The sequence below is a fragment of the Schistocerca nitens genome, chromosome 6, assembly GCF_023898315.1.
Source record: "Schistocerca nitens isolate TAMUIC-IGC-003100 chromosome 6, iqSchNite1.1, whole genome shotgun sequence".
Classification (NCBI taxonomy): domain Eukaryota; kingdom Metazoa; phylum Arthropoda; class Insecta; order Orthoptera; family Acrididae; genus Schistocerca; species Schistocerca nitens.
In genome coordinates, this window is record NC_064619.1 from 523,296,720 (window position 1) to 523,311,252 (window position 14,533).

At 37.4% G+C, this 14,533-nt stretch overlaps 1 protein-coding gene across 1 annotated transcript in view; it reads right to left on the reverse strand.

Annotated features, from left to right (window-relative positions):
- LOC126263439 (mutS protein homolog 5-like) overlaps window positions 1–14,533 on the reverse strand; it is a 265,557-nt gene that overhangs the window by 109,952 nt on the left and 141,072 nt on the right. Inside the window, exons 13-14 of the mRNA XM_049960532.1 lie at window positions 3,685–3,823; window positions 3,375–3,591 (exon numbers count right to left, since the gene is read on the reverse strand). Of these exons, the coding sequence (XP_049816489.1) occupies window positions 3,375–3,591; window positions 3,685–3,823 (356 nt within the window). The remainder of the gene's footprint in view (window positions 1–3,374; window positions 3,592–3,684; window positions 3,824–14,533) is intronic.

Below are 14,533 nucleotides of genomic sequence, written 5' to 3' on the forward strand. Positions count from 1 at the left end.
AAAATAAGTGTAGATAACTAATTCATTAGTACTGTCAAAAATGAGCTATGTACCAAGAATTATTTGCAGCAATACTAGTGCAGAAACAGTTAGGGCAGTATACTTTGCTTGTGTGCATTTAATACTGAAGTACGGTATCATTTTCTGGGGAAATATACCAGGGTATATACGTGGACAAGGAAAAAAATTCCCGATTTTTCCCGGATCTCCCGGATAAAAAATACACTTTCTCCCGGGTGAAAATACACTTTTTCCATGTTAAGTGACAGTAGACTCTTATTCAGCACTGTAAAACTCATCAATCCTTTGAATGTTTATGGTTTTATATGCCGGAATAGAATTTCCCGGCACTTTAGAAAACGAAACTTAGGAAGAAAAACTAGTTTTGAAAGACCTTTGATATGCAGCAACATGTACGCTGCATATTTTCGTATTACGAAGGTATAAATTCGAATTCCACCAAACACTGCATGTCACTTTCCAAAGCATTGAAATTGAGATTGTGATGCGCTATTGTAAGCCAGTCATAGCTCATGTCACGTGATCTCGCCAGCTGATGACTGCACAGGACACGTGATGTAGTCAGCCAATAGCAAGATCACTGTTACGTAGCGCGCTTGTTACACTTTAAGATACATCACACATAGCCAGTAAAATTTTTAATAACGACGTAAATGTCTTATCTTCTGGGCTCGAAATTCTTCTAAATGGTCGTCCTCAAAGAGTTGATTTTTAAATGAGAATCAAACGCTTCGTGATTTAAGAAATTCATCATACATTCTCGCACATACCTCATCTTACGTAAAAGGAAATCTGCTTTCAGTGTAATGCTTTTCAAACCACCATTCGTAATATATTTTCCTGCGACCTGTTAGAAATACGTTTGTTTCAGCAGTTGCAAGAGAGTGCCAGATAACAAGCTTCACCGTGCTTGGGCAGCTACGATAACGCAGGAAGCCCATATGTTCGTATGTGTAAGATATTAAAAGATCTTAAATTATGTCATAAAAGAAACAAGACATCAGAGGATACTACAAGAGCGTTGGAATTTCGTGAACCATACTAAAACGCATAGTTCGGCTGAAAATGCACATTCGTATGTAAATTTTCTTGGAGTACCAGTACTGTATTATCTCATGTTTGGTCCTTTATTATGGCATAATGTCATACGTGCACTTGCAATGCAGCGAACAGTTGAAACTAGCCAATATTGTCAAATTAAACACTTCATTTCAAATAAATTGACTGCCTCAACACAGAAGATTAATAAGAGAAAAATCTCTTAAGCAAACCGGCAAAAATAACTTCATTGTTCTGTAAGGCGATTAATGTTTGACCATCAGAAAGGTGGAAATAAAATCTAAAACTAATAACACATTTTAGCCTTCCGTAATTACGCGAACGTATTTTGGTTCATTTGATAGTCCCGGCCACAAAAATCCATTTTGTTATCATTTAACGTGAGAGCAATAAACAAAGAGGAAACAACAAAAATCACTAAACGTAAACACAGGTCACGTGGAGACGACCCACCTCCCCACCACAACTCAGACTGCTCTGTGCATCAGCCCCAGATTTACTAATTTCCGAACTGGGGCAATATTAAGTAGTGGCGCCCAGCCACACTTCTGTAACCAGAAGCGGGAGAAGGTACTACTCATACGCGACTTAACTGCGCATTCAACTGCGCATCCGCAAGAGCCCTCCCGTGACTGCTCAAACGAATTCAATTTAAACAGAGTCACGTCACGCTCATCGAAGGCAATTTGTTGTTACAAAGCATAGTCTTCCTAAAGCCTTTGACACACTTTGGTGTTTGCAGACGCTTGTATGAGCACTGTTTTGTTGTTGTATACGACGCATTTCCTTAGCAACTTAAGTTTTATTTTAGTTTTTTTTCTCTCGTTCATGTTTTGTTCCTGCAGTATTATTCTGCAGTAGCGGGATACAGTAATATCCTTTGTTAGAGTATTGGTTCTTTCCAGTCAAAGTCACAAAAATTTAACTGAAAACTTAAACAATGAAAAATTCCCGGAATTCTAAACAATTCCCAGGTTTTTCCCGGTTTTCTCCCGAATGAAAAAATTCTAGGGTTTTTCCCGGATCTCCCGGGTCGTATACACCCTGTGTACACCAGGCCATAACAGTTTTCAGTAAACAAAAGGCAATTATAAGAATAATGAAACATGTGAGTAGCAAAAAACCATGAAAATCTTTCTTTATGCATTTACATACTGAAAGTAGTCACACATGTCAAAAATAGTACACTGAGAAAAGAAAACATTTTACCTCAAAACAAAAGTGTCCATGATTACATTACCGGGTCAGATAGTGACATACATGTTAATCATTGTAACACCACAATGTGCCAAAAATGTGTATATCATGCTGGCACAAAAATATACAACACATTACCAAGATACATAAAATCACTTCCTGAACTATAGAGCTTTAAAAAGCCTGTGACAGCCTACCTTCTGAAAAATTGCTACTATTCAATCTCACAGTATCTCATGCAAGAAAAAAAATGGCATTTGTATCTTTAATTGTACAAACAAGTTAAAAATATACAGTTGTAATTATTAACTGTATAGATCCAAGTTGTTATAAACATTTGGATAATGTAAGTCTGATGTTTAAAAAACCAATAGATAAAAAGGTTTTCTGTCCAATATCCTGTATACAATATATGTACTGAAAAAGAGATTTATATGGACAAATAAATAAATGACATGCTTACAGTATAATTGGACAACAAATCACAATTGCAGTTGGAAAGTCAGTTATGAAAACTCAAGCACAACTTCATCACTTGAACCTCAAAACAAAAATGACAATCCTTTACTTAAATTTCTGAACCCAGTTGCACGTAACACAACTGTGACAGAAATTTAAATTGGGAATTATCAAATCTAAGATGCTGCTCCTCTCTCAACAAAAGGTTTAAACTACATGAAAAAGACAATCAGAAAATAACCCATAGTAACTGGAATACCAAAAAGTGAAATAACCAGCTATATCTCTGTCACCAATAAAAACTGGGTACATGCCATAACCGCTCTCCCTCCCTCCCTCTCTCTCTCTCTCTCTGTGTGTGCACTTTTTGTGTGTGTGTGTGGGGGGGGGGGGGGGGTGAGGGGAGAAGTTTGTACAGAAAAAGAGCAAAAACTCAAACCACAGTGTGATTTAATGACCTGTGTCTATGTACCGCTCATTATTCACCTTCAAATAAAGTGGCTGCCCCTTCTCTTTTAATTTTCAATTATGAAACTGAATAGAAAGTGTGTCATATGGAGCTGAAGAAGTGGAATACAGAAATTATTCTAAATTACATTACTGAGAACAACTGAAAATAAAATGAAATGGGTACTAACCTGTTTCAAGTACACACTCTTCCCAGATGCATTAGGACCTGTCAGTACTTTCATCAGGCCATTGCACTTACTTGAAAGTGTATCATTTGGAACAAAATCATTAACACACTTTTCTTGTAATGGATGGCGACCATCTTTTATTTTAATTATTCTTTCCTCAGTCAGAATGGGTCGCACATAACTGTTTTCTTTAGCAACAACAGCAAGAGAAATCATACTGCAAAAATTAAAGAAAGTGCCCTGACATATGTAAATAACTGTACCAGTCAGCAATCTAACTTCAATTAGTTAAATTTTCTTCTTTTATTACCAATCAAGTTCAGCAGCCAACTGCACCACTTTACAGACCAGTTCCAAATATGGCTGGATATAATTTATAAGCTTGATCATTATACTCGTTTCATGCTCTGTTATCTGAACAACAACATCACCAAGAACAATGTCCAACTCTGAAATTTGTAGAAGTTTGTGACATTTTAAAGTTTATAATAAAGACGGAATTTATTTGTCTTAGAAAAAAGTGTTCAATTGAAGAGTTTACAAGATTAGTTTAATGGCTTGTTGCAGCTGGTGTCTACAGAGATGGAGAACTATGTTAACTAGATAAGGTCCAGAATCATTTGTAGCATCATGTAAAGAACCGTCTTGGCACTTGCTAGGAGTGCTTTAGCCAAACTGTGAAAAATATAAATAAGGATACATGGAAGGCAATTTGAAGTTTCACTCCACTGTCCAGAAGTTTATACCATAGGACAGAACTGAGAAAAGGTATGGAAAGTGTGCCAGGAATCTCGTCTGTAAGTTAACATAATGAACAAGATTACTAACAGGAGAAACTCTACATTGCACCCCCCTCAGATTTAGTGGTATGATGGTCCAGTGGATAGCCTGTCAAAAAATGAACACAGACCAAGCACGAACAGAAGGAAAGTGTACTGAACTGTGAAAAAAGAAGCACAATCTGAATGGTAAATGGTCCAAGCTCAAGATGTGCAAGACTGAGCGATTTTGAATAGTCATGGCATCGTGGTTAAGTAGTATTGAATTGTGAAGAGGGAGATCTGTGTTCAAATCTCACTGGTGCCCCCATGTTTTCTTCTTCTTCCTTTTTTTATCTTCACAAAATTATGAACTGTCCATCCTGTCATTGACATGTCTGTTCGCTGTATTCAGATTTGGGTCTGTGCTGTGGTGCAAAATCTGTTTGTAACAACAATGTGTAAGGTAGTGATTTCAAGACGTACATATCTTCTATTTGTTCTATGCAAGTGCCATATGTTATGACTGTTGCATTCCATTCTGGAAGTTTTGACTCTTGAATTCCTCTGTTGTAACACAGTTCACACCCATTTATTTGTTGTTTTTATTTCTGTGCGACGTCTATGTGACATTCACTTGCTCTCATTATTCATCACATTCACTTCCAACGCTAATATATTCTTACCACAACCCATATTTTATAACCAATAACAACTCTGTAATTCCTGAAGTTCACTCAATGTTGCACATCTTCAGCCTGGCCTGTTCAATGTTTATATCTTGCTTCATTTTTCAGAGTTCAGCATACCTTTTCCCTGTTTTCATGCTTGACCTGTGTTCAGTTTTTGACGGTCTATCCACTGGGCCATTTTACCACTAAATCTGTGGGGGATGCAATGGGAAGTTTTCCTTGTAAATGAAAAGCATTTGGAACTGAGATTTGTCATTAAATTACCTACTTGTTGTTGTTGTTGTTGTTGTGGTCTTCACTCCTCAGACTGTAGCACCACATTTCGAAAACTTCTATTCTCTTGTTGTCTAAACTATTTATCGCCCACGTTTCACTTCCATACATGGCTACACTCCATACAAATACTTTCAGAAACGACTTCCTGACACTTAAATCTATACTCAATGTTAACAAATTTTTGTTCTTCAGAAACGCTTTCCTTGCCATTGCCAGTCTACATTTTATATCCTCTCTATTTCGACCATCATCAGTTATTTTGCTCCCCAAATAGCAAAACTCCTTTACTACTGAAAGTGTCTCATTTCCTAATCTAATTCCCTCAGCATCATCTGACTTAATTTGACTACGTTCCATTATCCTCGTTTTGCTTTTGTTGATGTTCATCTTATATCCTCCTTTCAAGACACTATCCATTCCATTCAACTGCTCTTCCAAGTCCTTTGCTGTCTCTGACAGAATTACAATGTCATCGGCGAACCTCAAAGTTTAATTTCTTCTCCATGGATTTTAATAACTACTACGAACTTTTCTTTTGTTTCCTTTACTGCTTGTTCAATATACAGATTGAATAACTTCGGGGATAGGCTACAACCCTCTCTCACTCCCTTCCCAACCACTGCTTCCCTTTCATATCCCTCGACTCTTATGACTGCCATCTGCTTTCTGTACAAATTGTAAATAGCCTTACGCTCCCTGTATTTTACCCCTGTCACCTTCAGAATTTGAAAGAGAGAATTCCAATCAACATTGTCAAAAGCTTTCTCTAAGTCTACAAATGCTAGAAACGTAGGTTTGCCTTTCCTTAATCTTTCTTCTAAGATAAGTCGTAGGGTCAGTATTGCCTCACGTGTTACAACATTTCTACGGAATCCTAACTGATCTTCCTCGAGGTCGGCTTCTATCACTTTTTCCATTCGTCTGTAAAGAATTCGCGTTAGTATTTTGCAGCTGTGGCTTATTAAACTGATAGTTCGGTAATTTTCACATCTGTCAACACCTGTTTTCTTTGGGATTGGAATTATTATATTATTCTTGAAGTCTGAGGGTATTTTGCATGTCTCATACATCTTGCTCACCAGATGGTAGAGTTTTGTCAGGACTGGCTCTCCCAAGGGTGTCAGTAGTTCTAATGGAATGCTGTCTACTCCCCGGGCCTTGTTTCAACTCAGGTCTTTCAGTGCTCTGTCAAACTCTTCACACAGTATCATATCTCCCATTTCATCTTCATCTACATCCTCTTCCATTTCCATAATATTGTCCTCAAGTACATCGCCCTTGTATAGACCCTCTATATATGCCTTCCACCTTTCTTCTTTCCCTTCTTTGCTTGGAACTGGGTTTCCATCAAAGCTCTTGATATTCATGCAAGTGGTTCTCCTTTCTCCAAATGTCTCTTTAATTTTCCTGTAGGCAGTATCTATCTTACCCCTAGTGAGATAAGCCTCTACATCCTTACATTTGTCCTCTAGCCATCCCTGCTTAGCCATTTTGCACTTCCTGTCGATATCATTTCTGAGACGTTTGTATTCCTTTTTGCCTGCTTCATCTCCTGCATTTTTATATTTTCTCCTTTCATCATGTAAATTCAACATTTCTTCTGTTACCCAAGGGTTTCTACCAGCCCTCGTCTTTTTACCTATTTGATCCTCTGCTGCCTTCACTATTTCATCCCTCAAAGCAACCCATTCTTCTTCTTCTGAATTTTTCTTTCTCCCATTCCTGTCAATTGTTCCATTATGCTCTCCCTTAAACTCTGTACAACCTCTGGTTCTTTCAGTTTATCGAGGTCCCATCTCCTTAAACTCCCACCTTCTTGCAGTTTTAATCAACAGTTCATAACCAATAAATTATGGTCAGAGTCCACATCTGCCCCGGGGAAATGTCTTACAATTTAAAACCTGGTTCCTGTATATCTGTCTTACCATTATATAATCTATCTGATACCTTTTAGTATCTCCAGGGTTCTTCCATGTATACAACCTTCCTTCATGATTCTTGAACCAAGTGTTAGCTATGATTAAGTTATGCTCTGTGCAAAATTCTACCAGGCGGCTTCCTCTTTCATTTCTTAGCCCCAATCCATATTCACCTACTATGTTTCCTTCTCTCCCTTTTCCTACTCACAAATTCCAGTCACCCATGACTATTAAATTTTTGTCTCCCTTCACTACCTGAATAATTTCTTTTATCTCATCATACATTTCATCAATTTCTTCGTCATCTGCAGAGCTAGTTGGCATCTAAACTTGTGCTACTGTAGTAGGCATGGGCTTCGTGTCTATCTTGGCCACAATAATACATTCACTATGCTGTTTGTAGTAGCTTACCCGTACTCCTATTTTTTTATTCATTATTAAACCTACTCCAGCATTACCCCTATTTGATTTTGTATTTATAACACTATATTCACCTGACCAAAAGTCTTGTTCCTCCTGCCACCGAACTTCACTAATTCCCACTATATCTAACTTTAACCTATCCATTTCTCTTTTTAAATTTTCTAACCTATCTGCCCGATTAAGGTATCTGACATTCCATGCTCCGATCCGTAGAACGCCAGTTTTCTTTCTCCTGATAACGACGTCCTCTTGAGTAGTCCCCGCCCGGAGATCTGAATGGGGGACTATTTTACCTCCTGAATATTTTACCCAAGAGGATGCCATCATCATTTAATCATACAGTAAAGCTGCATGCCCTCGGGAAAAATTACGGTTGTAGTTTCCCCTTGCTTTCAGCCGTTCGCAGTACCAGAACAGCAAGACGATTTTGATTAGTGTTACAAGGGCAGATCAGTCAATCATCCAGATTGTTGCCCCTGCAACTACTGAAAAGGCTGCTGCCCCTCTTCAGGAACCATACGTTTGTATGGCCTCTGAACAGATACCCCTCCGTTGTGGTTGCACCTACGGTACAGCTATCTGTATCGTTGAGGCACACAAGCCTCCCCGCCAATGGCAAGGTCCATGGTTCATGGGGGGGGGGGGGGGGGGGAGGGGGGGATTACCTACATGCTGGTGCTATATCAGTCTCTTATTCATTCAAAGTCCTGTAATTTTCAAACACTGAGTTTCATTTCGTGCGTGCCCATTATACCTTCTTATGGTACCAGTTACATAATGCAAAATAGTATAAAATAAAATGTACTTTGTTCTATAGCTTTGCCTCAACGAACTAATATTTAACTAAATAACTGAATAACATATTTTCACTGAATTTCTGGGAGATGAGATGAACAATTTAATTCCAAAATCTAATGAGGTTCAATTGCTGTAACTCAGAATAATTCTAAAGCAGGTAACAACTCTAATGAGGAGGTTGGAGAATAATGTTTGAAATTGAGCTCATGGCAGCTAGGCAATTCCGGAAGGAAGAAAATATCTTCAATGACAGGAGCAGGCTATTCTCTCCAATCACGGAGAAAACATTAATCAAGAGTGTAGTAAAAAATAATATGGAAAGGACACTTTAAGGTGAGGAAGATCACATACTGCAGTGGCCAACTGCAAAAGTTTTGATGTCCACAGGTTGGAATCATACTTCCTGTCAATTGAATAGCATCCAATGGAATTCCTGTCAGAATGTATTCACAATTTGCACCTAAGATTCTTAATGATAATATGCCACAGAGCTCTCAAACAAAAAACTGTACCCAGTGGCTGGAAAAAAGCTCAGGTCACATCCGCCAACAAGAAGGATAGCATGAGTGATACACGAAACTACCATTTGATATCACTGACATCCATCTCTTGTAGAATATTAGAACATATTCTGAGATCAGACATAAGAACATATCTTAAACAGAATGACATCCTACATGGCACTCAGCACAGATCCTGTAAACCCAAAACATTATCAATGTAATTAAAACTTCCGGGCTAAGAGGCCGTGGTCCAATAGTAGAAATACTTCACCCGGCCGTGAAAGCCTACACGCTATGATTACCAATGTAATGACTTTTCATCCTGAAAAACCACACATTCAAAAAGCATTTGATTCAGTATGATAGGATTGGTTTTCATACATGGACAGAGTAGTGCATGCTTGGGAATAGCAAAATGATCAATATGTACGAAAATTATCACAGGTATGAAGACATGTTTTTATACAAATATTGCTCAAAGAGCAAACAGTATAATGTTAAATCTATAACCCCCCCTCCCTCCTCCCTTACCAGCACAAAGATGGTGGAGCTATAGATTACATTATGGAGTATATATATATATATATATATATATATATATATATATATATATATATATATAACAGAGGGAAACATTCCACGTGTCCTTTTTTCCCCCTAAGGTAAGTCTTTCCGCTCCCGGGATTGGAATGACTCCTTATCCTCTCCCTTAAAACCCACATCCTTTCGTCTTTCCCTCTCCTTCCCCTCTTTCCTGATGAGGCAACAGTTTGTTGCGAAAGCTTGAATTTTGTGTGTATATTTGTGTTTGTTTGTGTGTCTATCGACCTGCCAGCGCTTTTGTTTGGTAAGTCTATATATATATATATATATATATATATATATATATATATAATGGTTGCAAGGATGGAGAGGGAAATCTTTGAGAAAACCTCGTAACTAGAGACCAGATTGTATGCATCATAAAAACCTTCAAATATGCATGAAGAAAGCTTAAAAATGCATGAAAAGTGTAAAAATATGCAAGATCAAAAAATAAAAAATAAAAAAAACATGGTAGCTCTGCGTGCATTATATGTCAAAGTTGAACCTGTACGTATCAAATACAGGAAGAGTGCCAGCCACACGAAAAATCAGTACATTTAGAATGCTGATATCATTTTCCGAACACTTTCTGGTAGAGATTAGGAAGGAGGCCTTTCTGGGATTATTTTCTAAAAATTTGCAAAATGGGGACACACACCATGTTTCAAGAACTGTTTCTTCATCGCTATTGTTATCAGTAACAAGGGGATCCGATGTGAGTAGCAGCAAAACAATCGATATGTACAGGACCAACTTTGAGATATATTGCATGCAGAGGGGCACGTTCAAAAACTCTGTAATATTTTTTTTTTAAAAAAAGGAAAAAAAACCATACAATCATGAAATTTTTTGAACAGCAATAATTTTTAATTAATACTATTGGACCAAAGCATCAATTACCATTTATTTTACTTTTTTCTACTGCTATAAACATAAACTACCAATTACTGTTCCAAATGTTTGGTAGTAAGATTGTGTCTTCGATCATTCAAAACATTTTTGTACTCAGAAAAGGACCATTCAACATCAACTGAGGTAACTGGGCAGTACTTGAATTTGGGTGCTATGTTGGCATTTCTTGTTTCTGGTAAAATTATACACGTCCCATTAATAAAACTACCAATTTGGCACAAGGTTCAAAGCCTGGGTTATTCTTTAAAATGTTTTCAAACTTTTCTTTAAGCTTTTTTGGGAATACCTCTGGCAATGAGGACTTCACTAGAATAATTTAATGCATTAACTGAACAGATTCACTCAATGCCTAACCTTGAGTTTTAAGCTTTTTAATACTTGGAAGTATATGGGGAAATTGTGTGCCTATCATAGTAAAAAAATGTGTGCTAATCACAGCAATACCGGAATCATTAATAGCTTTCTTGCACTGGCAAACCGACAAAGCCTCTGCAATATCGAAGTAATTTACTATCCCTCTAATGGCCTCAAAATGTTCAGTGTAAAACAACACAGCTTTGATCCACATACCCCAATGGGTTACCACTGGTTCGGGAGGTAAAGGCACATTTGGTAGTTTTTCTTTGTACGTCTTGATGTGAGCAGGGGCCTTTAGAAACACTTCCTTTGTGGATGAAATCAGTTTATTTACATTCACGAATGTGGAACATACTTCTTCAGCAAGGCAATGTACTTCATGAGCAAAGCTCATCACGTGAATCAAATTGGGATAAAATACTCAGAGGACTTTTCATGCTTTGATCATACAGGGAGCAGCATCTGAAATAAACACCCTTTCATCTGCAGAAGATTCTGGAAATATTTTTCTAACACCCTCATTCACCAATCTGGCAATTGTAGAATGATTTACTTTTTCAATTTCTTTGCAGACCGCTAAGTAGGAAGAGGAGGGATCTTCTTTTAAAAGCACCAACACAACTAAATTTGCAATGTAATGGCCACAAGTATCTGCAGTTTCATCAACTGAAATCCACATAACGCTGTTCTTGATTTCATTGTGTATTTCTTCCAGAACATTTACGTAGATTATGGTATGTAATTTCTACGCAATGTTGATTCATCTGGTATATTTTGATTTAAGCAATATTTGTGCAGGAAGCCTTTGAGGATAGGGTTTGTAAGTTTGTGAAGATGAATATTGCTTACAATGAATGCTTCACATAGATCCATGTTAAACTGTCTTTTTTGATGACCTTTGGACAAATTCCTGCTACTGCAATTTACTGTTGTCAGAAGTTGTTGTCATGGTCCTTTCTTCTGCACTGCTGCAATACGAAGACTTGTCTTGACATGCAGGTGTCTTTGAAACTTTTTTTTGCACTAAACATTTTTCTTGCAAACTCGACAATATAAAACAATTCCATCATATGTAAATATTCCAGGATGGTTAGCTATTCATTAAACGTCATTTCTTTTTTTGGGCAGCATGGCGCACAACACGTTACACACTACACGTTGTAATGGTACTTTGATTTCCGCGCCTCCGCCAATACAAAGTTATAATTTACGATCGCGCACACAGAAGAGCGCTGCGCCAGCGACCGATTTTATAAATAATTTTGTTCTTTTTTTTTACTTTTGCGTAGTTTTTTTGTTTTTAAGAACTAAGGGATGTCTCTCTCTCTTGTCTTGATACGAAAGACGTGTATTTTTCCGTGATGTGTTGAATGTGCTTTTGGTGAAAATTAAAATTACATAACAAAGCGATGTTGTCTCAATAGCTAATGAGGAGGAGATAAAATAAAAGGTAACACTACAATTGGCGACCGTGACAGGACACGAACCTGCAATCTTCGGATCCATCCTCCTACAGAGGGCTGTCTTGAAGCTTGAAATATATGTAAATTTTATTCCAGGAGGCAAGATGAATTTTAAGTTGAATATTGTAGCGAGTTGCCACAATTATCTTCAAATGTTGCAAGTGTAACGGGGGGAGGGGGGGGGGGGGAAGAGCTAACAAATAAAATGTATATTTCAATCTGAATGTAATGTAATTCACATGTCAGCAAAATGATATTGAATGTAACGTAAAAAAAATTGACTATATTTTTCATTTAATTCTGTATATGTACTATATGACAACAATGTATCTCATGTAATGATTAATTGTAAATATTTGTATATTTATGTACTTACTATTTCAAGAAATGTATTTTAAGGAGATGTTAATGAGCTGCAAAGGACTTGTGCATGTAGCACATGATTCATATAAATGGAACTGAAAATGCAAAGAAGAAACCAACGTGATGGAACACTGGTCAAGAAATATTTACGTAGTGTCAATATGCTTTGAAGTGTATGGTGTTGTGGAAGCCAGCAGGTCTTCAGGTTGGTGTAAAAGACAAGCTCATCACCTGTCGTAGGCAGTGAGGTGTTTCCTGTGCCCTCATTGACCATTTATACCCCGGCAGACGCCACCGAAATTCGACTGCTGGAGATCACAATTTCGTGTTGACACATTGAACAAACTTTGGATTTTCTTCAAGTCACACGCAAGAGATCCAGGCAGTACACACACACTCAGAATCCGATACTACGTTTAAAGACATTGGAGCAATATAATAGAAACATTTATTGTTCGAATTAATTCCATTGTAAACACGAATCATGTGAACTGAATTCAAACGCTGTGCTAAGCAACGATAATACGCTGCAATTCTAAGACATTAATGTTACGACTCCTAAAGAAGATACACACCAAAAAGACTGTATACAAAGACTGATATGCAAAGAGCATTGTGCTCAGATATATTTTTTTTGTAATATGTAAATTTCTTATTTTCTCATATATATATGTATCTATGTAAATTTTCTATACTGCCACGCTCGCTTGCGGAGCGTGTCAGTAGAGGAGGCATTGTAATGGTACTTTGATTTCCGCGCCTCCGCCAATAATAATTTTGTTCTTTTTTTTTTTTTTTACTTTTGCGTAGTTTTTTTGTTTTTAAGAACTAAGGGATGTCTCTCTCTCTCTTGTCTTGATACGAAAGACGTGTATTTTTCCGTGATGTGTTGAATGTGCTTTTGGTGAAAATTAAAATTACATAACAAAGCGATGTTGTCTCAATAGCTAATGAGGAGGAGATAAAATAAAAGGTAACACTACAACGTTGTAAACATGTTCAACTGTGTACAGGTAAATAGAAAGCTAAACACTGGATGCGAGACTAAAAGCTTGCATAGTTTAATTTAATTGTTGCCAATGCGTATGGTATGACAGTGGAGGGGATTAATGGGGGCATGGGGGCAGGAGCATAGATTCTGTCTGCCTGTTCCTGTTCCTCTTCTGTAATGATTTCGCTACGCAGTGGCATCTGTACAATAAATGGTGAAAAGGAGCCATATATGCACCTGCATATGCAAATGCATATAATCCGGTCTCTACTCATAACATTGTTTTGGGCACCTCGTTCACCTGACATTAACTGATGTAAATCCCTAATAAAATTGAAGAACTGGGATTTTTTAATTATCCCAGCTGGAACTACCTCAGTCTATTCAAGTCTGTCCATTAGTATGTACACCCCACCTGTTAACTTTCGCAGCGTCCTTCTTTGTCATCATAGATCTGTGGCAAACAGTACTCGAGTGTCACTGAGTCCTATGTGATCAGTGAGAACTCAGACTTATTGCATCTGGTTTTTATCACTGGTTGCTGCCCCACTGCACGTCATGGTTGTGATTATGCAACACAGTGGCGACGAGGTTATAAATGAGTCTGAAGGCTGAGAGGACTAGCTCCACTGCAAAAACATCATATACTCTCATCCCACGAAGTTTCATGAGGTTTTGTCCTCCTCTTCTGGGTCCTCACCACACCAACTGTACTGCAAAATAAAGTTCTAATATTTAATGTTATCTGCCAGTAATTTCAAAACACTTGCCTGCAGCACGCTTGATCCTACTCACTTCTATCAATGAATAAAGCTCCAATCAATGTAACTTTCTGTATCAGTCCTTCCTGGAAATCTTTAATTCGTTAACGAATTTTCAATGAGCTCTATACAACATACTTTCATTAATATATGTTAGTATTTATGATATAACTTGAACTATTAATACATTATGGTGGAAAGATTTACAACTGTGTCTGTGGGCACAATATTAATACCTCATAAAATTACAAATTGCAGATAAAAATTAACAACCAATCTTCTTCTTCTTCTTCTTCTTTAAGGTCTGCAACAAACATAAGGAAAACACAGTTTCTATCTGTCACTTAACTTCAATGAA